This window comes from Meles meles, chromosome 5 (genome assembly GCF_922984935.1).
Source record: "Meles meles chromosome 5, mMelMel3.1 paternal haplotype, whole genome shotgun sequence".
Classification (NCBI taxonomy): Eukaryota; Metazoa; Chordata; class Mammalia; order Carnivora; family Mustelidae; genus Meles; species Meles meles.
In genome coordinates, this window is record NC_060070.1 from 10,960,645 (window position 1) to 10,986,254 (window position 25,610).

At 45.3% G+C, this 25,610-nt stretch overlaps 1 protein-coding gene across 10 annotated transcripts in view; it reads right to left on the minus strand.

The window, feature by feature from the left end:
• Positions 1 to 24,652, minus strand: part of ARID1B (AT-rich interaction domain 1B) — a 440,857-nt gene extending 416,205 nt beyond the window's left edge. For all 10 annotated transcript variants that reach the window (XM_046004238.1, XM_046004242.1, XM_046004240.1 and 7 more), the window contains exon 1: positions 22,602 to 24,652. In XM_046004238.1, the coding sequence (XP_045860194.1) occupies positions 22,602 to 24,434 (1,833 nt within the window). In that variant the 5' untranslated portion in view covers positions 24,435 to 24,652. The remainder of the gene's footprint in view (positions 1 to 22,601) is intronic.
• Between the last annotated feature and the right edge of the window lie 958 nt (positions 24,653 to 25,610).

Genomic DNA, 25,610 nt, shown 5'->3' on the forward strand with positions numbered 1-25,610 from the left:
CTCAGGTCATGATCCCAGGGTCCTGGGATCGAGTCCCACATAGGGCTCCTTGTTCAGAGGGGAGTCTGCTTCTCCCTCTCCCTCTGCCTGCCACTCTGCCTGTTTGTGCAGGCACATTCTCTCTCTCTCTCTGATAATGAGTGAATGAATGAATAAAAAAACACATTGGCAAAAGGTAACCACAGACACCTAAGAAAAATCCTGTATGAATGCCCACATAGGGCAGGATATGGAATTTGAAGCTTATAAACTGATCCACTCAGTGTGAGCAGCTGAGGAGGGACAGAAAGAACCGGACCAAGAAAAGGAAGAGAAATAAAAAGACGACAGAATGAAAGCAAGAAAAAGCACACCATGAAAACAAAAGGCGGATTCACTTGAAGGGGATGGGGGGTGGAGGGAAGCATACATAAAAGCAGAAACAAAGTAAGTTTAGGTAAGGACCACACGGCTATGCACACGGAGGGACCAAGATGACAGAAGACAGAGATAAGGTAGCTCAAGGATAAGAGCAAATGGAAAGGAAGGGAAGGAAAATATTTTGGTTCCCTCTTAAAAAGACAAGTAGCATCTACGACAATCTTTGCAAGATCCATTACCCCTCTGTATGTGAAAACTCACAGGAAATATACATGCATTTCTATTACATAAATTTGTAAATGTAGACTGTATTCCATAAATAAAATGCTAGCTCTTCAATCTTCATTGAAAGGCTTAAATAAATGCATAAAAATCACACACACACACATACAACCTCAATCATCTCTGCATCCTGGAGTCAGTCCAATAAAAAACATGGTTGCTTAGAAACTGTATAATCAATTTATTCGAATCCCTATATATACCCATCATTAAAGTGGTTAAGTAAAAAAAAAAAAAAAGATGAAAAAAGTGGTCATAGTCACACATACACCCATTAGAAGTAACAAGGAGATGGAAAGATGCAGAAGTAACACCCTCGTATCAGTGTGATGAGATGCTGCTTGCCTATGAAATACGTATACACATACATAAACACAACCCAAGACATGTTCTCATAAACATATATACACATATATTCATATACCGCTTTGCTTGTAAGATGCTAAAAATACTTACAAATATAAAAAGTAACTTATATTTAGCCCCAGAAAAACAAGGCCAATGCATAATCTTTCTCTTTATTTATTTAATACTTCTCCCCTCACACTCTCTGTGGCACATCTATTTTGGCCATTCTATGATCTATGTTTGAAATTAAAAGCCCCAGTGGGCTGGGAGAGCTGTAACCTTCTATTTGCTGTATCTTAATAAATTCTAAAACCCTAAAGAGAGGCCTCGAAATGAAAGTGAAGGAAGGAGCAGCCAAAAATATAAAGCGCCACCTATTAAACCTCTAGTCAGTCCCTGAATTAACGTTTGCTATTTTAGAAGTAAAGAGTCCATGATTTAAACACTCCATTATCTTTCTGTTCAAGCATTATTATTCCAACAACTAAATCCGAAAATCCTAAATCCTAAAAAAGGGCATTACTCGGAGTACAACGATGCGCAGCAAATGAACAGAGGAGTACATGGGCATAAAGAAGCAGTGACATACTTTACACATAATCAAGCTTCCAGAAACACTAGAAATTTATTTTTGCTTCATCTAATGACGATGTGCAGTAAAATGTTTGCAAACAGGAAGTTTATTTCTCCTAATCCATTGCCTATAGTACTTCTTAATTATTCCTCATAGCAACACTATAATCTAACACTTTCAGAAGGGCTGCGATTTTTCTGACATAGATTTAGGTCCTCTCGCGAAGACAAGCTGTGAAAAATCGGGCAGGGGAAAAGGAGAAAGGTGCCGTTTACACATTTATCTGCTCGGCTCACACCTCCGGTAGAACATCACCAGCCCGTTAAACATTCCGTGCTGCAATAACTTTGTCTCCATCCTTTTGACAATTTGTTTCACGCCTCATTTGCTATGAAGAGTTAAAACATTTTAGTCAACCTTGAGAAAGCAATTCGATTTTTTTCCGCAGCAAAACGCATAACCTATTCCAACTACCAAGCCACTGGTTAAAGTTCAAACTGTGACACGGACAAAAATCAAGTACTTTCCTTCAAACATTTCAGAAGGAAAAAACAAAAACCCTAACCAGTCTTACATTTATTTTCAGTGGGTATAAAACAAAATCAAGTAAAACAGCCTTCCCCATGCTCAGTTCCAAAGAGCAGCAGCATCTTCTCTCCTCCTAGAAAGAGTGGACAACCTAGATGCCCTCTCTGTTCCTACAATCCTCAGATGACATGGCAGAAAAGCTTGGACAATGCAGTCCGAAATAGAGAAAGAAATTCCTGCTCATAATATTCTTTTATTGTTTTTTTTCCCATCAGTTTTTAATTTTGGATATTTACAACACATTTGTACTGTTGGTAACAAAGAACATCTTCAAAATTGAGATTCAGTCCTATTTACAGCCATCCAAAGCTCAAGGAGCTCACGTTCTGCACTAAGAGCAGTGCATAGTAATCGTACGTTTTAAACCGTTTTCAAAATTACAAGATGCAACCAGTGTCTAGAGCAGCACTGTCCAATAATACTTTCTGCAACAACGGGCATGTTCTATTCTGTGCTGCATTTGTGCTTCTAAGCACTTAAAATGTGGCTAGCACACTGCACAACTGCATTTTTAATTTTATGTAATCGTAATTAATTTTAACTTAAACAGCCACATGTGCCGGCTGGCTACCATACTGGACAGAGCAGTTCGACACAGTAACTCAATGCTAACAAAGCTTTCTTCCTGCTGGAAAATCATCCTTTGGTCACATTCTGTATCAGGACGAAGAGTTTTCTCTTTAGGAAGGTGGAATGGTAATAGAAAGTAAACCAAGTATAAAAATCCCCTTCACAGGGCGCCTGGGTGGCTCAGTGGGTTAAGCCTCGGCCTTCAGCTCAGGTCATGGTCTCAAGGTCCTGGGATCAAGCCCCGCATTGGGCTCTCTGCTCAGCGGGGAGCCTGCTTCCCGCCCCTCCCCCCCCCCCCCGCCTGCCTCTCTGTCTACTTGTGACCTCTGTCAGATAAATAAATAAAATCTTAAAAAAAAAAAAATCCCCTTCACGTTCTCATCAAAAAAGAAATGGATTTTGGTTCAAAACTGCTTCCTAACTGGCAGAGCAATTGGGGCAGAAGGGACACGTCTAAGAAAGGCATGGGTCCTGACCAGAAGGGGAGTCTGCCTTAGGGCCACCTCTCCTAGGACTAGAGAAGGAAAGGACTCTCCTCTAGCCCACTGGAGGGGGGGGGGTGCTGTACGTACCCCCCTACTGTGCGGCTTCTTGGAAGATTCTATCTTCCATGTCTAAGCAAATAATATCCCATCTATGGGAAAGGGACATTTTTCTTCACTGACGTTTCCAATATCCTCATAGAATATCAAATGATGTGAATGTAAATAAGAAAGCAAGAAAAAAAAAATTGCTATTAAGTGGCAGCTTCCACAACAGAAATGCAGAGCACTCATCTAACTGCTCGGACCACGCACCACCGCGAGCAAACGCAGCGCCTCTGAGAAGGCCGAGGGGTCACCCAGATACTCTCCTTAGGCTTATCCAGACCATGCCTTCATTCACTCGTCTGTAAAATGGGTACAATGACAGTACCTCATTCATGCCAAGCGGTTCTTAGCACCGCCTGACACCTAGTAACTGTTCAAGAAAGTATTTTATATTACTACTTAGTAATATACTACTAAAACATTACTCAAAACATCACATTTCAGTACAGTGGAAAAACAAGTGATTTCCTTTTGAGGTTCCAGGTACCATGAGGGAAAGGGGACGGGTAGCAAGTTGTAATTTAAAGAACGGTTTCTCTACAAATACACAGTAGAAAACCCATACATGCCTAACAAGTTTAACATCAAAGATTTACTTACACACACAGAGCAAACGTTTTCAGAACTTGTGGGGGTCACCCCTGAAACACAAGTCCTCAGAGACGGTAATGGGCGGGTGTGTAACAGCTTCTACCCCTGCTGACCACTGCCCAGCCTGAGACCACTGGCGCGGAGGGGCCATGTTCCCACGGCAGTGGCAATGTCTGTAGGCAATCTTCACAAAAATGCGACGCCTTCCCCTCGGCCTACAGACTATGTGCGTATCCTCCGCCTTGACAAAGACCCAGGCAGACGCACTGGCGTCAACCTGACCCAGACTTACTCGTGGGGCCTTCACGTGCTGGCCCTGCTCAAAGCACGTGTCCCCTCCAGTCACGTACGAGGGCTGCGAGGACTGAAGTAGGGACCTCATGTAACACGGGTGGCCCCTCAACGATCGTACACTGGGTCCCACCGGGTGCCAGACACTGCAGCCGGCACCGGGGGCACAAGAGAAAGGACGCTTCCGGTCTCCAGCAGGCAGAGGGCCACTGGCGTTGAGGGAGCAGGGGCGCAGGGCCTGGGCACAAAGAAGGCAACGCAGCAAACCCAACTCTCCACCCCTCTCCCAGATAAATAAAATTTAAAAACAAAACAAAGCAAAACAAAAACAAATGGCACTCCTCTTCCTGCCATCTGGAAGCCTCTTTCTCACCTCGTGGTCACCCTACAGCCCGCTGCGGCTTGCCTCCCTCCTGACTGTGCTCCCGAAGGTCATCAATGAGCAAATGACAAGACCTCAGCACCCACTCTGACCTGAACATTCCTCAGGGCCTCCCACAGCTATGTGTGTCCCCCTCTAGAAACCTCCGTCCCCCGTCGCGCCTGTGGGACTCTCCCCATGCTTTCCATCTCCCTTTCTGGCTCTTTGGCTGCCCCCCTTCCACTCCTTCAACGTTAGCGCTCCCGTTCGTGCTCTCAGCGCCCCTCTGAGCCACCCTCCACCAGAGCCTCACGCCTGGATCCCATCTGGCCGGACGCGGCCCGAATCCCCCTCCTGTACTCTCCAGCGGCCCAGGAGCATCCCCAGCCGGCCCTCTGGAACGCGTCGCAAACCCAACGTGTCCAGAACCACAGCCTGTCGCTAAATCCACAGGATGATTCAAAAGTAGGTGAGCACCTTCGGAGAGTCACAACACCCTCGGGTTTCTCCCCGTGGACTCAGCTCTGCGTTTGCCCCGCTTCCTCCTCTCAACCAGGGCAAAATGAAGGCAGCGCTGTGGCTGCCATGTGCCATTTCAACCACCGCGAGTAAAAACGCCGCGATTCATCGCGGTCCTCTGACACAAGGGGTGCACGCTGAGCATTTCTGAGACTCCAGAAACAACGACGATCGTTCCTTTAGAAAGCAATTTTTATTACCTATTCACACACGGCCTCATTAGTAAATAACCAGTTTTTCAAAGTGTTCAATTGTTCTGAGCCCCCCCCCCCCCCCCCCCCCCCGTGTCACCATTCACCCTGACTACAAAGGGTGTCACGCCCACGAGGTGAGGCCGTTCCACTAGCTCTGGGATTAAATGTCACTGGAAGGTAAGCCTCATGAAAGCAGGGGCTGCGTTTTATTCATGGCTGTGTCCCCGCACCTGAAATACTAGCTCTCAGCCAGCAGGTAAACGGATCTGCATCTGGCCGGATGCGACTCTCTATTTGCTAAACGAGGCGGATGAAGTAGCACAGTGTCTTCAGTGTCTGCCGTCAACCTCAAAGTCTCCCACGACCCTCAGCCCCGCTTTCCCATTCTTCTTCGCCAAGGTTTCTTAGGGTATGGAAGACAGCCCTCCAAACGTCCCCACACTACTATCCTCGGGGCTGCTCCTACCAGACTGGTGTCCAAGGCTCTCAAAGACAGCAAGGCCTGGAAGGCTTGGCCTGTTTCTCACCTGATTCCCCCAGAAAGTCCCCAGGACAAGCCAGCACAGCTGGCTTCCTCCCGTGGCTGGCACGACTTGCCGCATCTCATCCTTCGGCTTCTCCGCGGCCCTACTTCTCACCTGCTGCCCACAGCTGCTCGGCTCACTCCTCCACTTTGTACTGATCATATGGCAAAAAAGGAAGTTACCATGGAGAAATGACTATCATCTACGCCTGAAAAGGGAGGGAATGGCTTTCTTCGCCTCTGACAGACTTGGGTTCCTGAGCGCTGGGACAGTCATCTTCCAAAGGCTTTCTCAGCTGGTTCAGAATGTTACGTTGGCGCTGCTGGAAACTGCACCGGATGAATGATACATTACAACAGAAACTTTCTGGAAGTACTACCCAGGCAGACAGGTGTTAGCTTTCTAAGCAAAAGATGATACCTTTTACCACAGTGAATGAGATTAAAATGTGACTGCTAGAGGCGCCTGGGTGGCTCAGTGGGTTAAGGCCTCTGCCTTTAGCTCAGGTCATGGTCCCAGGGTCCTGGGATGGAGTCCCACATTGGGCCCTCTGCTCGGAGGGGAGCCTGCTTCCTCCTCCTCTCTCTCTGCCTGCCTCTCTGCCTACTTGTGATCTCTGTCAAATAAATAAATAAAATATTTTTTTAAAAAAATGTAACTGCTAAGACATCAGAAATGCACGTTCCCTCCACAAGCCTGAAGAACCAAACAAAATTATGGATCCAGTCTTAGAGAAAAGGACATGCTGGTGACAAAGAGCTACAGCCTAAAACACATGTTACCAGGTTGGGTTTTTCTCTTCCTATGGGTTCTTCGAAACAGACCGTGAATTCATTTGCTTGAGCTGGCTTAGGTGTAGTCAGCATTAACTTCAGAAACTATAAATCCCTGATTACTCAGTAATGATATATTACTCTAAATAATGAAACAAAATCAAGTAGTATTAGAAAATAGGAAACACAAGACAGGAAAGCCTTCATTTCATTCTAAGCTAAAAATAGCCTTTTGGAGCTAGGTCATTTAGAAATAGTCTCAACCTCAAACTTGGGAGCAGTCAGGACGTGAGGAAAAACACAAGCTGAACACCCAGGAAAGAGTCGTGAAGGGAGCCAGTACCCCGCCCCCGCCCCGCCATCCCCACTGCTCCACAGTACTAAGTGGAATGGAACTCACACCATGTCTGTGACAAGGTTATGGGCCAAACTGGTTTTCTTTAAAGCTGTGAGATGTGGTTTTATTGACAAGTTTCAAAAGAGAGGACTAGCTGGGAACACACAAGGGAAATTTCCCAGTATCAAACCTTCCCATTAGACAGAACTAGGAAGAGAAAGACTAAAAAGGACGGGTATTGGGACATGTCCCAACATTCTGTGACCCGGTCAGCCTAGAAGTTGGCCACTAAGTAAATAACAAACAGGGATTGGACAGGTCCACCGATCAAGTGCTTTTTAAATATCCTCCCAATATCACTGACTCTGGTTCCAGAATGGCCATGTGGCAAAGCAGCAAAGACAGAAATACTCATGACTGCATGTCATGAAATGACCTCACCAAAGCACTGGAAGGATTTTCCTGCCTTACATTGCTTCTCATAACTATGCATTAGTGTCTCGACTATTTTAAGATCTGCCAATTTGGGGCGGGGGGGGGGGGGGTGGTGGTACTCTGTCTTACCACTTTCGCCGCGACAGTAGTTCACTCTGGGCACGTGATGAGCATGAAATCTGTTTGTTGGTTTTTCACTCTAGAATTCTCGCTTCCAGCTGCCTGTGCTCTCCCTTCTCTCCAATCCTCTGGTCCCAGACTGTCACCTGTCCTCCCTTCCCATACCCATTCTCTTTTCATACATTCTTGGATTTAAGATTTCTGGGCTCATAATGCACATAACTCAAGACCCAAGATGCCGCCCAGTCCATCCATCCATTCTCCCATCAAAACTATTTATTAGGAAGTGGGTACTAAGGAGTAGACACTGTTCTAGATGCTGGTCCATCACCTCGTCACAGAAACTTCAGTCACAGCCACGAGTGAGTGACTCAGAACAGAACCTATGCTGCTCTTCAAACAGCGGCAAACTATTTCATAGCCTCTCTCCATAACTCCAAGCAATGACCCAGATCTTAGGACAGAGTTTCCTCTGACAGGAGGATATAAATTAATGCTCAGGGACACACCAGAAAAATCCAATAGCCACCTTCGTGCCCTGGAAGCACAGATTCTTTCTTCTTTGCCTGGTATGACTATGGAGCCAAAATATAGGAAAAGCTCGATTATAATATGTAATTCTACACGTCTTAACAATAACAAAAAAGTCTATTTAAATGATACCGCTAAATAAACCAATAACTGGGATGCCTATGTGGCTCAGTGGGTTGGGCGTCTGCCTTCAGCTCAGGTCATGATCCCGGGGTCCTGGGTCCAGGGTCCTGGGATGGAGTCCTGCATTGGGCTCCTTGCCCAGAGGGAACCTGCTGCTCCCTCTGCTTGTCCGTGTCCTCTCTGTTTCTCTGACAAATAAATAAAATCTTAAAAAAAAAATTTTTTTAAATAAATAACCAACCTCTGTGGGAAGAGAAAAGTGGGCATCCAGGCCATTCCACAGCCCGGAATGGGGGTGGGGGGCTTCAAAGGCCCTGGCTGCTTTCCTGGGTGACTCCAATGTACAACCAATTTGAGAACCACTTCTTTTGTGGAGACAATAAAGGCTTTCACATCAAACATATCTGGATACTGAACAAACTTCTTAATTTTACCAGTTTACTTTGTCCATAAAATGGGAGACTGCCTTGCAAGACTGTTCAAAGACCGCAATTAACGACGCAGTGTGCCAGCACACAGGGAAGTGGTCAGCGAGGGGGACTATCATTACTGTTACTGCTTTTATCCTATCACTTGTATTCAGGGCTCTTCTGAGACTCTACCTCTGAATGGGCAGTTCTTTATTTGGGAGGCCAAGAGTGGAAAGCAGTGCGTTTGTAATATTTTTACCCATCATACCTGACTAGAAGGAGGGGGTGATTTCCCCTGTCCCTATATAACAGTCTTCATACAGGCCACCGTTTAGGAGGGCGCCTGGGTGGCTCAGTCAATTAAGCGTCTGCCTTCAGCTCAGGTCATGATCCCAGGGTCCTGGGAGGGAGCCCTGCATCAGGCTCCCTGTTCAGCAGGCTCCCTGCTTCTCCCTCTCCCTCTGCTCCTCCCCCTGCTTATGCTTGTGCTCTCTCTGTCAAATAAATAAATGAAATTACAGGCCACCATTTAAAAAGAAACAAGAAAAATCCCTCAAGGTGTGGCTGCTGACTCACTACCCTTTCTCCTGCCTCATCGGTACCCAGCTACATGCTGTCCCAGGACGGCCACACCACACCTGTCCATCTGGGCGTGAAGCACACGCCTGCTTTGCTCCTTTTCCTAATCTGTCTTCTCAGGCGCAGGCCCCTCCTCACCTGAGCCCTGCACTCATCTCACCGGGGGGACAGACTTGCTGCTCCATCTTCGCAAACTGCACGTGCACAAGCTGGTGAGACCCACGTCCCGCCGTCTATGGACCATCACTCCCCGTGTCTGCCGTGTTAATGGAAATCCATGAAAGGCCCCACCAGCTGAGCGATCCCCACCAGATACTCTCTCCAAACCTTTTTATTAGTCCGCATATGGAAGGAAACAAGTCTTCCTCAAGTCAAGGGATAACTGCGCACTCCGCTTAGCCTACTCCATCCATAAAGCACGTTCCCACACACACATCCTCTTTCGCACCGCACAGAATAGGCTGGGTATCAACGATGCCTCCCACAGAGCCCATAACGGATGCCCTGACCCATATTTCACAAGCCCTGATGTACACAGGAAAGGCTCAGCTCTGAAAGCCACATGAAAGCACTCATAAATTTGAGGCGGCCCTAATCATCCCGTCCTTTTGCTAAGAAACCAGTTGGAGTACCACTTCAGACCCATTATTCTGATAATGAGAACTTTCCTTCTCAACACTCTGTCATATCAACCTAATCAAGTGTCACGACTAGTATTTACCCTGAATTTTACTTTAATTTCAAGTATGTTTACCAACAAAGCAAAGGTGAACATTCTTTAAAACTAGTTGTCTAATAAAAATACAAAAATTCATTATTTCTGTTCATTAATTATTTTTATTAATCATTACAAAACTCAGCAGAACTCTCGCGTGACTCAAACTCTGTATCAATTCACTTCGAAATTGTAGCGCGTAGAGACAAAGAAACTTGCTGATTCCTCTAGATACGAGTGATACTGTCCTCTCTCCAACTTTCTAATGACTTCCACTTTTGAGAAACCCCTCTAGGTTAAATGTATGTATGTCCACACTTGCCTCTAATATTAGCGTTATTTCATTCTCAAGTCGTGTTAAGAAATTTTTTTAAATGCACAAATAGATTTCAAAAACTTGGGTTAGAAAGGGAGAGCGAGAGTAGAGTCAAAGCTAATTAGAAATTCCCACAATGACAATTTCCTTTCGTAAAAGGACATTGTTCCAAAACGCCTGCATTTATCTATCTCCCTCGCTGTTGCTTTCCAGATCCTTCGCATCAGCACATCCTCTATACCGCAGGATATTTTCATCCTCCGTGAGGTAGAAAGCTTGCCTGCCTCCCTGTGTTATCTGTCCGCGTTCCATTTGAATCCAATTTCCTTGCATTACCTCTGCCCAGGTCAGGGATGAATGGCTGTCAAATTCCCAGGGGAATAAAAAGAAAAACCCTTTCTTCCTGAGGCAGCAAGTTTCAATTCACAGAGCACATGGCTAATCTACATATGTGAAGGTCACGCACTTCAGTCAAAGAGGTTAAGAATGGAACAGCTCACGTAAGGGGTTGTCTTAAACATCTTGGCATGATGCCCAACAAGTAAGATTGTTGAAAAGCAACAGATAGCTTCTGGCAGCAGTAAGGGGAAAAATATTTTGATCATGTGATGCCATACACACTACCTAGTTTATTTCATGTGTGAAACTTTGCGAGTCCCTAAAAAATACCACATATGCAAATCAAATCCAGATTTCAGCTTTACCAGTGTAGCCAGGCTGGTACACTCTTCATAAAATGCATTTATATGAAGTTTCTAGACGCACCAAGAATAAAACTTCAACATATTGACAACCAGTTGGCTCAAATATCTTAACAGCTGATTACAACTTCTTTGCATTACTTCTTCAGAGAACCATGAAACACCAGGAAAGGGTAGTTATAGACTAAAAAAGCACATTCCTTTAAGTTACCCGAACTTAACTGTCTTAAATAAAATTCATCTTCTCCTCCATTCTTCTCTCCCTCCTCGTTAATACGGAAAGCAATACAGAAAACTATAGGAACTTAATGCACAATAAAAGAAAAAACACAAAATTGCTTTTCACGTTCTATCTTCGCTAATTAATTGCTGAATAAAAGTAAAACGCTACTGCTTTAAAGTGCTCATACTTCTGACAAACGTCTCAGTGGAGGGAAAACCAAATCTTGCCACACATAACGTATACCAAGGGGAGAAACCAAGACTCACAAAGCACACTCCTGCCTGCTGTAACATGCACCTTCCCGAGCATTCTCTCCGCTCAAATGAAAATGAAAAGGGCTGGCAACAAAAGTCAGGAAAGGGAAGACTTTCAAACCCAGCAAAATCATAACAAATGTGACTAAAATTTTTAAAACTTTTCACCAGTTAATAAACTACTTCTTTAACACATGGAGAAAATTAATTAAAAGCAAAAGATCCATTTCACCAATTTGCAAGTTGTCTGCCTACTGCGAATTTCCTTTGATTCAAAATTTAAAATGCTCATGAGGCCAGAATTACTCAATCCATGTTTCTAATTAAATGGGATAGTAGGTAAAATAAAAATATTCCACAAACTATCTTATTTATTGTAATCGCCGATATTCACTGCATAACATAAGGATATTCCTCTACGCTGACCAATGAAGGACACAATATGTAACGATTTTCAAAGATTCCCTGGATATCTTTTTATCTGGTAAAGTGCCCCTAATACCAAGGTCACTAAATGTTGGTGATGGTGAAATTAAACACCCCAATTATCGATCTGAATTTATTTTTCCTTACCAGTTAAAAAAATATGACTGTAAAGAGACTAGCAAATGACAGTAGACATTTTTCTAAAATGAAATTTTCTAAAATGTCAACTGCCCCATCACTCACTTTCCCTAAACACTTGGCAAGATACAGACACATCAGGCAATAAAGAACTGAAACTGTCTGGACTAGAAATAACCTTCAAATGTTAACCCATTTGTTCTGAGAGGAAAGAATAGCAGGCTGTTAAATTAACTTGTTAAATTAACTAATACAGAACCACATCTAACTCATCTTCATTCCTTGCCCAAGACACTCTGTTGTTACTTTTTGAAAACAGCCCCTTCCTGGCCAGGTACTATGTCGGCTCTCTATCAAGTGTACTTCCTGAAACAATTCCACGGGTTAAGTCTTCTTTCCCATCTCTTTGGACAGAAGGTAACTTCGAACCTCAGGCAGGTGCACTTGCCCAAGGTCACACAGGTAGTCAACGTCCAGTCTTCCAGGTTCTGTAACCTGCTGGCTCTTGCCCTTGCCCCTCCCTGCTTCCATCTCCAGGCCTCGTCACTTGGTTAACTCAGTTAACATCTGCTCATTAACCAGGTCTCAACTTTGTTCAACCTTAGTTAGTGCGCAGAGCCTTCTTACTTCTCCCCCTACCTCGAGCTCATCTCTGTGGGATGTCCCACTAACAACAGGACTTCTCCCACTGAACCAGTAACACTGTATTGTGTAGCACAGTTACTAGTCCTTAGTCACTGCATTGTCAATCCATCAAGGTCCATGTCCTTGTCACCGAGGAATTCATCATCCACCACAATACGAGGCGCACAGTAGGCTCTCCACGAACATCTGCCTGATGCCCTGGTTCTTGCTGTACTCCTAAAGCCCTAACACACAGGAGACTGTTCAATACAGTGAAGGTAATGAATAGAATTCTTTTTTTTTTTTTTTTACAAGATTTTATTTATTTATTTATTTGAGAGAGAGAGAGTGTGTGTGTATGTGTGACAGAAAGCACAGGCAGGAGGAGAGGGAGAAGCAGGCTCCCCACTGAGCAGGGAGCCTGATGCATGACTCGATCCCAGGACCCCAGGATCATGACCTGAACCAAAGGCAGATGCTTAACGACTGAGCTACCCAGTGCCCCAAATGAACTAAATTCTAAATCCTTCATGTTAATGACACTATAAAGTCATCGCTTTAGCTGAAAAATCCCTATAAGACACCCAAAACAAAATCCAAATTAAGATCACTTTCTCATCAATGTCACAGTACCTAAGAACAATCTGCAAGCACAGTGACCTTCCACATAAGACCACGAAACACTAACTGAACAGATTATCTTGAAACTATTGTTGGAGACGTGCAATATATTCATAAGGAAATTTTCAGTTTGGATACATTATCAACTACTCTTCCAACAGTTCTCAGATGATGCACTTTGAGGGATATAGTCTTTCTGCACAGAACTGCAGGAGAATAATGTAGCCATTCATTTTAATTTCCACTTTGTAAAACTCCAGGAGTCTATGATAATTCACCAGGGAAAATTATGGATCATATGTTATATTTACTCTTTGTATCTTAAGCACCAAGTGGTGCTCAGAGTAAGTATTTGTTCATAATAGAATTAAATTTTGTCCCTGATACTTTTATAAATCTCAGCATTAACAAGAGGAAGGAAGAAAAAAAAAAAAAACCTATTCCTCTCTACCTACATATTTGAGATGGGCCCTCGGCATGCTCGGCTTTGACATCTGCAGCTTTGACTACTGCAGAGCAACCCTAAGCCTCCCTGATATGTAAATTATAATCTTGCTAAGGACCAAGTGTGACTCACATATTCAGTGAAGTTGAAACAGATGCAGAAGTAAGTTACTTAACCATGAAATCAGAGACCGAAGTCCACCCCTCAGAATCCCAAAGCCTAGTTTTAATTTTTTTGAAACTTGTTCCTTTGCAAAAAGTACTTCCCCTAAAATGTTAGTCACTTGGGTAGATCATGAAAGTGGAAAGGTCTAAAAAGCACCAGAAAGGAATAATTCTCAGAATTTACTGATTAATATTAAGGATGGGACACTGTGAGGCAGCAGCTGAGACTCAATGACATCAGTCCGCCACGGGCTCCACTGGTCAATCAAAACCAATTCACGCAATTGCTTACAAGAGTCCCAATCTGTACAAAACTACATTTTGTGAGGGACACTGCGGTGGTATCCACAAAATCTGTGTATTTGCATAGGCCTTGGTTTATATTCACTGAACGTGTCCAGGATCTAGTATAGTTTAATAAGATGTTCAGCGGTGCATAGCTGATTAGGCACTGTATTTTTTAAAATTCAAAGCAGCAGAGGATTTTGCAGCTGGGAGGGACTGGGGTCACCAAATTGATGGAGGCAGGGGCTTCTCTGCGACCACACCCTGAAGCGCCATAAGGCTGGGCAGAGAACAGGAACTCGGGGCTCACTGTACGCTGGGAAGACAGGAGGGAAAAGAGGGACCACGTAACAACGGCACAGGATTTGCAGACATGACCTCCGTGACAGCCCTGCTCAGCAGGCAAAATTCCACGACAGGAAACTGAGCCTCCGCCACATCTCCGAGAAAATGGGCACTCAAGCCTACAAGTGAATCAAAGTCTTACCAACTCGAAGCCCACAATCTTTCCATTACGTCAGAATGCCTTGTAATATATTCTTGTAATATATTCGCATTCTCTCATAAATCCTCATCATCACAGAAATAAACTAACAAACATACCAGCTCCCCCTTAGAAATATGCCTGCTTCTTCAGACAGATTCTTGCTCGGCAGTAGCAATGTTCTACATTTCTATTTCCAAGGTCATTTATAATTCATTGGGTAAAGTGAATTTATTATAAAAATTACATACCGAAAGCAGAAAATTTAAAGGATATTAAAATGGGTTAGAGCTTGATATATATAAATATATGGTCCTGGGATCTTAAAATTTGCTTCTTAATTTTTCAGAAATTAGATGCCACATTCTAGACAAATTTTAAAATTACCAGTCATTTCAAAATAAGGCTATGAAGTACAGTGAGTGGTTTAACTTCTAAGATGCTCAGCACAAAAAGAAACAGGAGACACTAAGAATTCTGGAACAGCCTCCACTAATCATCAATGCCTCGCTTTCTGAAAGGTTTATTTCAGGACCCAGAAGCAGTAGCTGAATTTACTCCTCAGCCAGCATACATTATCTAAACAGTTACCAAAAATACTCCAGCAATCCAAGTATCTTCCTAAATCTGAGCAGACTGTTTTAACTTTTTTCCAAGAGCCTATGTAATATAGAAAACTGAGAAAAAGAAAAAGGACCATTCTATATAAATTTCAAAGTGATTATATTTTTCTTCTTTTAGCTATTATTCTTTGTAGTGGGATCTTTATTTTGCTGTGGCACTAAGCCCGTAATTGATTGGTAGAAAAGGGAAAGAGTCACTAGCTCACATCAACCATATCACAACAATCTACAATTATTTGTTTTGCCAAAATCCACTCTCTCCCACCCAAAAAGCAGGCCGACAGACTGCTGACCCACATGGCTGCGATCTGCACTTTGTTTAAATGAGCCAGTTCTAAGTCAGCGATGCCCAACATGCCAGGCCCAGGTTCAGGGGGAGCCGGGTGTGGCAGCAAGTCTCCCTCCGCTGTGCACAGGAGTGGCAACAGCGATCCCCAGACCCCAGCCACCGGCAGTGGCCGGTGACTGATGACAAAAATGGGTGCTCAATGAACATTTGCCAACTGATCACCCGGAGCAGATACCTAGCTAGCCTAAACCTCAGAGCATACACAAATGCTAAACGCTTACCCCGTAAGAGATCACTGTTGCTTCCTTAAATCACAGCTCAATTTCTGTGTCCTCTGTGGACTTCAGTGTTAAGGTACACAACTGATTGTCTAAAGATCTAACTACGCAGTAGCGTCAATGGCCGCTAAAATACAATTTCAAATTTTACACACAAAATAGCCTGTTTCTAAGACTAGCCAGGATCCAAGAAGTATCCTTTTGCAGCTGCCTCTAAATTTAATTAAAAGACCAATCATCTTAATTTAGGAATTTTTCCACATACAAAGAATTTCTGCAATTTTGCAGAGGACTACTAATTAAAAACATAAGGGGGAGCACAAATTTGGGGCCCAGAACACTATGGAAAAAGACACAGCATCACATGGATGTTTGCTCAGACTTTGGGGAGCTGGGATGGCCCAAAACTTAACACAAAACTGGAAAAAAATTAACATTGTAAATGATTTCCACTAATATTAGAAAGATAAAACCAGTGCTGAAAAGAGGCTAACATGCAAAAGATGAGAGAAGCAAACGAGGGAAATGATCATGCTAACAGTTCATTTTCATGTCCTATTATCTAACCAAGTACCACGTTTCTCTCAACAAAGTATTCCAAACCTGTAAACAGAAAGTCTTCCGAACGCTGCTTTTAAACTTTTAATGACCTGACAGTGAAACAACCTACACAAAACACATTTCCAAACAGACCAAACCTGGGAAGAAGATCACCCCCAAGACAGAAGTGGAAGGAAGTAGTGGCATAAACACACACGCGCGCACACGCGCGCACACACACACACACACACAGCATGAGTGCTGCGAGGGAACATCTGAGGAAGGGTTTACCGTCAAACTATGAAGCAGCAAGACTGCTGGCTCTAGAAAGATTATTTTGCTTCCAATACACGTTAATAACTAACAATATGAAGGTCTGACATGAAGAAACTTTTTATTTCGGTTGGGAAGATGAAAAGTTCTGGAAACGGATGAAGTGATGGTCGCACATCAGCATGAGTGGACTTCGTGGCAACGAAGGGTAGACCTAAAAATGGTTTAAATGGTAAATTTTATGTTACACATATTTTATCATAATAAAAAAAAAGTATATGTAATTCTTTTGGCCTCCTGTATTTTTAAAAATGTGGTCTAGGATTTTCTTCTGGATTTCATCGAATATGGCTTCCCTTCCAGAGTCACCTAATAAGTAATCACCTGTCTCATTCATTCTCAAGTTTCACCTTTCATCAAGACCCAAACGAGATGCTGAGAAGAGCATCCCCCAGAAGATGGTGAGAAGCTGCATCTCGTTCAATTCAAAAGAACTGCCTGGTCTGACAGGTCTCGTCCAGGTTCTGCTGCCACCTACCTAAAATAAGAGTGTCTATTGGGAAACCGGATATGCTTGAGATTTTAGAGCTTTGGTCTTTTTCCGAGCAATAAATATCATTCAAGGAACAAATTAATTTCATCATTAGTTCATCTGTCAAACTCAGTAGCCTTCTAATATTATTGGCACTGATCCATTCAGAAGTGGGTTTGAAAACGGCCTATTGGATCCTATTCAAATAAGTAAATCTAGGGAAATCGTTTTCTTAGAATTACTCCAAGTTAAAGCCTTTGAAAACAGAACATGTTTGCTGAAAACTTACTGTGGAAGCCCATATTTTACTCTGATAAAGTCACTCAGTCACTCAATTAGGGTGAACTGTTTAGGTTAAAACTCCAGTGTGCGTATACCAACGATTCCATTCATTCCTAGGTTAGCCCAAGGCAAGAGAAGGGGATACTTAAGGATACCTCAGTACCAATCCCTGTATCATTTTCTTTCCACCAAAATGCTAAGAGAAAAAGACACTAACGTATACCAAGTTTTTAGATCTAAATGAATTCTATCACCCAATTAAGCCAAAAAGAGCCACGTAGTCTTGTATACATAGCCTCCAAACTGTGGAAAGCAATACTGCGTGATAGTTCTACATCTATGATATATGATATATATCCTTGGGGGATAAGCAGTTGTGCCTGGTTCTTACTTGACCCCTCAGAAACATGGAGAACTCAAATAGGGATCCCTTGGCCTCCAGCACACACGCATGCATGCACACACACACGTACACACACACACAGTAAGCACGTGGCTCAACTTCACAGATCCACAGAGAGTCTGCACGAAATCTCCTGATGAAGAAAGAACACCTTGGAAAAGGCGGGAGACCAACACCTATCCCATTCCAAAGAGGCCTAGATGTGGAAGTGGCCCATAAGTATAAACAGCATTATAAAATGTCATAAAAAATTTTTAACAACCATTTTGAAAATCTAATTACTGCAAAAAAAAAAAAAAAGGAATGTGAGTTTTATTAACATTCCTTGTGAGCCCCCATAAATCTGTTGTCTTAAGTGATACACAACAGTTCTTTCAAATATAAATATAACCCTCAAATATACAAATCTACACACAGGCCAAAATGAAAGTGACACAAGTGAATTATTAGTTCCTTTTCCTCAGTGATGGATCAAAGTACACAGATCTTTAACTGAGCAGTGCCATTCTTGTAATAAGAAAAACCTCCAAATTTAGGGCACTGGGCAAATGCTTATACAGTTCCCAATACAATACAGCCAAAATTTACATGTCCAAATCAGTCTTCAAAATAAATACAATTTCTGAGGACCCCCCCCAACAAATTTTAAATCAAACTACTCTCTTCCTAGGAAAAAACAGGGTATAAATAAACAAAATGATCATCTTTTCAGTTTGCCTGTCATGTTGGTATCTATCCTACTGAAGCCATTTAAGCTACACTGTGCCCCAAATTATAAAGTGATAAAGTCCATCAATAAGAAATAGAACTTAAAAAAAAAAAAAAAAAAAGAAATAGAACTTAAATTCGACCCCATTCTCTTACACCTGTTTTCTTTAAATATGTGTCTGATAAAACTACCAAATTTATGAGTCTTCCTCCACATGGTCTTACATTTTCAGAACTGGTCCTCAAACCAGAATTAATACTATTTTCATACCAGAGTGAAGATGTTATTCTGTCAATCCTAATGAAAGAACATGCTATTTAGAGGAAAAGTACATTAGTATAAGTGTCTAAGGGTGACTTGGATTATTTCCATCTCCACAACACACTTGTGATACTTCTGATACAATATGATGCTGGGGAAAAATGAAACAGTAGAAAAAGCCCTGCCAAAAATTCATTCCTAAATATAGATAAAAAGCAAAACCAAAGATAAAAGGGGAATTAAGGTTTCTCACTAAAGACCCAAGGTAAGAATATGATGTTTCCTAGAACATACTTAACAATTCTGTATTAATATAAACATAAATTTAAGTGATAACTGTCTTAAAGAGTAGTTATTAAAAAAAAAAAAACGTCAAAAGTAAGTACACAGAAATGGGGATATGCCAAAAAAAAAAAAAAAAAAAAATTTAAGCCATGTGTCATTTCATTCCAGGTAACCTAGGAAAATAGAAAACTCTTACACATTTTTGTTATATTTTGTTTGTTTGTTTGTTTGTTTTTTTAAATGAGAGGCCTTTTCTATAACCACAGTTGCCAGTTCCACCTTCTCTGACGACAGAGCAGCCAGCCAGCCAGCCAGCTATATCTCAGCAAATATATCAACTTAGGACACAATAATTTCTTTACAAGATTTACAACATCAGATAGCCTAAAATTTCATTGGGAGGGGAAGTGGGGAATGATGTTATGCTATAATGTATCTTATACAAATTTTAAGGTAATCAGGAACCAGTCTGTAACTTCCTGCTTTGTAAGCCAGCTAGTCGCTTCTTTTAATGGTAAATAAGGCTTTTTTAAAAAATTACATTGTATTATATTCTACAAAACTAAGGCTAAAATAAAATAAATGGAATTGAGCACAAATGCAGACATAAAATCCTGGCTCCGTGAGGAGACCTCAATAATCCATTTGAGGCTCCTTTACCTCCTTTATCTTACAAAAACCCAGTAACAAACTGTATCATAAAATGGCTTATTTCACTCTTTAAAAAGACCCCCCAATACAATATACACATATATTTTATTTCCAATTATAAAAACATTTGCCACCCAATATAAACCATTCCTAAAATCAAAAATGAAACTAAATGTGCTAAAGCCACAAGAAAATTTCATCATTTAACAACGTGATTTAACAGTACTTTATGGCCTATAATTACATAGTAATTTAATATTTTGGACAAATAACTATTTCTTATCATAATCATCCTAACAAGTACTAAATAAAAACTAGCCTTCCAAAAAGGAAAAATATAAAAAAGACACATTCCACACGTTACACGGCAAAGTACCTAAAAGAAATCTGTGAATCTAGGTCATACACCCGGCATTTTTCTTCCCCCTCAAAAATAAAAAACCTATTCCCAAGGGTCACACTGAGGACATAATGGATTCACTCTCATTCCAAGAAAATAAAATACTTAAAATGATTGGTACCATTAAGAAATAATACTGTAAAGTAACAAGGACCTACATAATACATCTGCCTCTATCACCCTTCCATTCTAGTTTACAAAGACGTGAATTTTAAACTATCCCTTTAAAAGAAAGCTGACAAAGTAAATGTTTTTAAAATTAATTACATGGGTTTATTTACACAAGGCTTCTCTGTGTTTTTACTTGTGTGAATCAAAGATAAAAATTGATATCACAAATATTCTACCATGAGGAGGAAAATATATTTTCATTAAAAGTAAAACTCCAGTAACTAAAGATTTAAAAGTAGTGGACACTAATGTCCTCAGCTAGGGATTCACATGATTATCTTGTTAAATTCAGTCCTGTATTCAGTCTGACATGTCTCTCCTCTAAGATATGCTTGTTATTAAAATACACCTTCCTAAAATAAATAAGCTGAGTAAAAACATTTATTACAACCACTGTTAATTCCTTTCTAACAAATTAGAATTTTAAAAACTTTCACAGCATTTAAGATGTCTACTGAGAGAAAGATTAGTTGGGAAAAACACACCCAGCACAGCTTGCATGTGATAGTTTCCCTAATACATGTGTAAGCACTTCAAATAAGGCTCACATCACCGAACCGAACAAAATAATCGAGAAAAAAAAAAAAATCCTAGAGCATTTCTGTATTTCCAAACAGAAGCAAATATAAAATAATTTTTAGTATTTCATAAGACTATCCATTTTTCCCTGACTGTTGCATACAAAATTAGTTTCCTCACTTTGTGATTTTTAACTATTACGTCAATTTAACTAAAATTCCTCATCCACAAACATCTTAAAACAATGAGAATTGTTAAAACCCACATTACTAGAAATACAGCTTTAATCTTGTTATAAAGCTCATTAAGTATCACTGGAAGAAACTGTTGCATCTCAGAACCTGGAAAATTTTAACGCCATAATTTTTAATTTTAAACTACGTGGGCTGACAATTCATTTCTTGCACAGTTTAATCTGTAAAGGGCACTTTCACAAAAGCTTTACAAATCCAAAAACTGGTAAAATTCTTGGCTTAATTATTTTTCAATTGCCATATCCTCATCCTACATTCAAAGTCCGTGAGAGATGCACGTCCACATCAGGATTGTCAAAGATCTGATTCTGTAAATGCCCAGTGTACTGGACACCAGCATAACGTTTTTAGTATTTAATCCTCTTATTAATAACTATGATTCATAATAACTTAAGCTTTAAATAATATTCAACCTTACATCTGCTTGTAATAGAGCTCAGTTATTATTTGTGGCAAGAATTTTTGTGACTGTACTGCTCAGCACTTCTATTTACATCAGCAGTGCTAAATGCCCAATGGTGAGAGGGGAGCCAATCAGATGGCAGATTAGATGTCAACTCAGAGGCAGCTGTCTGGAGACTATTACAGCCAGTTTACCTCCACAATTCAAATTCCAAACCTTGCAAAGGAGATCAAGTCAGTCTTTAGGCTCAGCCTACAAGCAAGAAACAGCAAGAGTGCAGGACACTTCCTAATAACGCTGGAGGACCTGGGTGACAGCAAATTAAAGGAAATTCAAATAAATCCGACCCAAAAAGATCAATTTTCACTGGTCTGCTATTTTCCTGGACTTGCTGAATAAAATGTATGCCCGATCTATGATCAAAATAAGTTCAATTTAACCGGAATGCGGTCCTTTAATATAGCCTATCTGTTGAAGGTGACTCCTTTCAAGCAGCCGTAAGCCAAATAATGGATTTCCTGGCTATTCCCAGGAATGAATCGATTTCTTTTAGAATATTTTATCTCCACGTCGTTGTAAATTGGGGGATTATTTTTGCTACGAAGCATATTCCAACCCAAAGCTCGCATCGAGTATGTCTGAATAGCCGGGGAAGAACTACGAAAAACACACTCGGTTGCCACAAAGCTAACCTATTTTTCCTGCCTTCACCTTGCAGGCTAAGAGGGAACACGGTGTGGTAGGAGGTAGGACAAAGTTCCTCATTCTTTTCCCAGTTAAGGCTTATTGTTGGCGCTAACCGAGAAGACCGGGTCAATATCCCTCCCCAGACCGTACCGGCCGGGAGCGCCGATTCGGTTACAAAAGCCGCCCGAGCCGTCCCCGGCGCCCACACCGCTTGCTTGCGGCGCAGTCCCCGGCTCCGGACGCGCGGCTCCCAGCCCGGGGTGGGGTGGCGAGGCGGGGGTGTTCGGCGGCCGGCCATCCCAGCGCGCGTCCCGGCCCTCGGCGCGACCCTCTTCCCCAGGCCCCCGGGCCGCGCAGTCGGACGCCCCCCACTCCCCAGCCTCCGAGGGAGGCAGCCGCGAGTTAAAATGGCTTTGGGCGCCTCGTCCCCGCCTCCCCCCCCAGTAGAAGACGCAGAAAAAGTACGCGGAAAGAAAGAAACTAGGGCTGGAGGCGCGCGGCGAGGCCGCCGCGGCGGAAGCAGGCCCGGCCGGCGCGGGGGTTACCTGGGATCTGCCCATGGTCGGGCCGGGGGTGCCGGGGCTCATCGCCGGGTGGCTCCTTTGTTGCGCGGCCGCCCAGGCCGGGCTGGCAGCGGCGTACTGGGCGCCCATGTCCTTGCCCAAGCCCATGCCCGCGGCCGCCTGCTGGCCGCCCGCCGCCGCCCCCGCCGCCGCCGCCGCCGCCGCCTGGGACTGGGGCTGCGACGGCGGCGGCGGCGGTGGCGCGCTGGGGCTGCTGTAGTCGGGGTAGCTGCCGCCGTAGCTCCTCATCATGGGGCTGGGCGAGGTGAGCAGCTGGTTGAGGGTCGGGGTGGCCCCCGACGGGTGCTGGTTCTGCCCGGCGAAGCGCTGGAAGCCCCCAGCCGCTGCGCCGGCGGCCGCCTTGCTGAGGCTCGCGGCCCCGCCGCCCCCGGGGCCCATCATCATGCCGCCGCCCTGCTGCCGGGGGGAGCTCAGCACCCCGTACCCCGAGGACGAGCCCCCATAGCCGCCGCCGCCGCCGCCGCCTCCTGCTGCTGCTGCTGCCGCCGCCGCCGCGGCCGCCGCCGCCACAGCTCCCGCTCCTGCTCCTCCTCCTCCTCCTCCTCCTCCGCTGCCTCCTCCTCCTCCTCCTCCTCCTCCGCCGCCGCCGCCGCCGCCGCCGCCCGCGCTGGGCCTGCTGTAGCCCGGATAATGGTTGTACTGGCTGTTGGGGTACCCTTCGTGGGAGTTCTGCAGGGGGTCCATGCTGTTGGGGGTTCCGGCGGCGGCTGAGGCGGAGTGCATCATCCCCATCCCGGGGCTTTGTTGTCCGCCATGTTGATCAAAGCAAGGCCCAGTGCGGCCGCCGGGGCCGCCGCTAGCAGGGGCAGCGCTGCCATAGTAATTATTAAACTCCGAGACGGCGGCCGGGCCGCTGCCGCCGCCGCCGCCCCCGGGCACGGCGACCGGCGGCTGCTGCGTGCCCAGGGCGCCCAGGCCTGGGTGCTCGAACCGGCCGCCCGCCGGCTCCCCCATCTTGGGCGGCGCGTCGTCCTCGTCGCCCGGCTTGCTCAGCAGAGGCTGGCCCGGGGGGTCGGCCTGGCTGCCCGCGGCACTGTCCTTGGCGCCTCCATGTTGCGGCTGCTCCATGTCGGGACCCGGCTGAGCTGCGCCGCCGCCCGCGCCGCCGAGGCTGTTGTTGTTGGAAATGGGATGTTGTTGCTGCTGCTGCTGTTGCTGCTGCTGCTGCGGCTGCGGCTGCTGTTGCTGCTGCTGCTGCTGCGGCGGCTGCTGCTGCGGCGGCGGCTGCTGCTGCTGCTGGAACTGGTTTAGCTGCTGCTGTAGTGCGTGGTGGTGGTGGTGGAGGTGGTGGGCATGGTGGTGGTGGTGGTGGGCATGGCGGTGGTGGTGGTGCTGCTGGTGGGGCGGTGCGGCGGGGGCTTCGCCAACGGTTTTCAGTTTGTGGTTGGGGAGCAGCCCCGTCTCCATAACCGAGCCCGGGCCCGACGAGGAGGAAGAGGAGGACGCCGCCGCGGAGGAGGAGGAGGACAGCGCGGCGGCGCTTCCACCCTCCTTGAGAGCCGCCTCGGAGCCGCCGCTCTTGGCGCTGTTCGTGCTGGCGGCGGCGGCCGCCGTGCTCGCGTTATGGGCCATGTTCAGTTCGTGACGGGGGTGCAGGGGGTGGTGGTGCACATTATTCAGGCCGCCGCCGTCGCCGCCGCCCCCCAGCATGGGTCCCGGTGCCGCCGCCGCCGCGCCGCGCGCCCCCGCCTCCAGGTCCCGGGCCCCGGGCGCCGGCCGCGGCCCGGGGGGCGCCCGCCGCTCGCCGCTGCCCGCCCGCGCCCGCGCCGCCGCCGCTGCTGCCCGCGCGGCCATGATCGCCGCGGCGTGGCCAGGCCGGGCGGGGGGCGGGGGGAGACAATAAAACCCACTTTTTAGTCAGCGGCCCCTCCTGTGCGCATCCACACGCCCCGACGGGAATCGAGCGAGCCCCCTCCCCCTCCGCAGGCCCCGCCGGAGCCGAACCGGGAGGCACGCCTTACGGTCTGGGCCTGTTCCCGCTGTGTGATTTCATGGTGAAAGTTTTTAGTTCAGGTTTAAATGAAACTTTTCTCTTTTCCTCTCTAACCCGGATATGGGTAAATACACGACTGACTGAGCCTATCGGGCCCAGCACGGCATGAGAGGGAGCCGAGCGAGCCCGAGCAACTATTATCCACTTCTCTCTGATTACTCGCGTGCACTCGCAAAACGCGGACTGGACTCGGCGCGGGCCGCCGCCCGCCGGGCCCTGCGCCCGCCCGCCGGGGCGCAGCCTCACGGGCACCCGGCGGCACCCGGCCCGGCGCTTGGGCCGGCTCCGCGGGCGCCCGGAGCGCGGCGGCGTGGGGCGACCGGAGGCTGCACTTTCCCCTCGTGCCCCGTCTCCTTGCCAGCCGGCCGTTCGCGTGTTTGTTTTCACGTCTAAAAGGAGCGATACAAAGGTGGAAAACGAGTCTGACGAGCAGACAAAAGAGGGAGAAGGGCTGGGGAGCAAAGTTGTCTGTTGGCCTCCAAGGCTTGGGGGGAGCCGACGGAGAAAGAAAATATTTGGGCAATCTGTGCAAAAGCACTGCCTCTCCCAGGAGTTATGTAATTTTTCAGAATGTTGGCCTTTCTGCCTTGATTCGGGCCATCGGCGTGATTGCCACAACTTCTTCCAAACTGCGAAACTTGAAAGCGTTTAAGGGAAGGTTAGCCGCATTCAGGGAGTGCGGTGCCCTGTACACAGCAAGTGCTCAGTAAGTGCTGAGGCTGGCGGCACCTGCCCCAGAGATGATGTTTATATAACGATTTTTTAAGGCACCTCATATATGCGTGTAGGCTTATTAGTGAAAACGCAAAAGCATTCCCAAAGGAGCATTTTCCTTAAAATGCCCGTGTCCGTCCTCTCTGTAAAGGGAAAGTCTTCAAATAAGTAGACTGGTGTGTTACGCTCCCACTTGCACATGAAATTTCACTCTTGGTGCCATAATGGTGACAGCTGAAGTTTGTCTCATGTCTTCATAAATC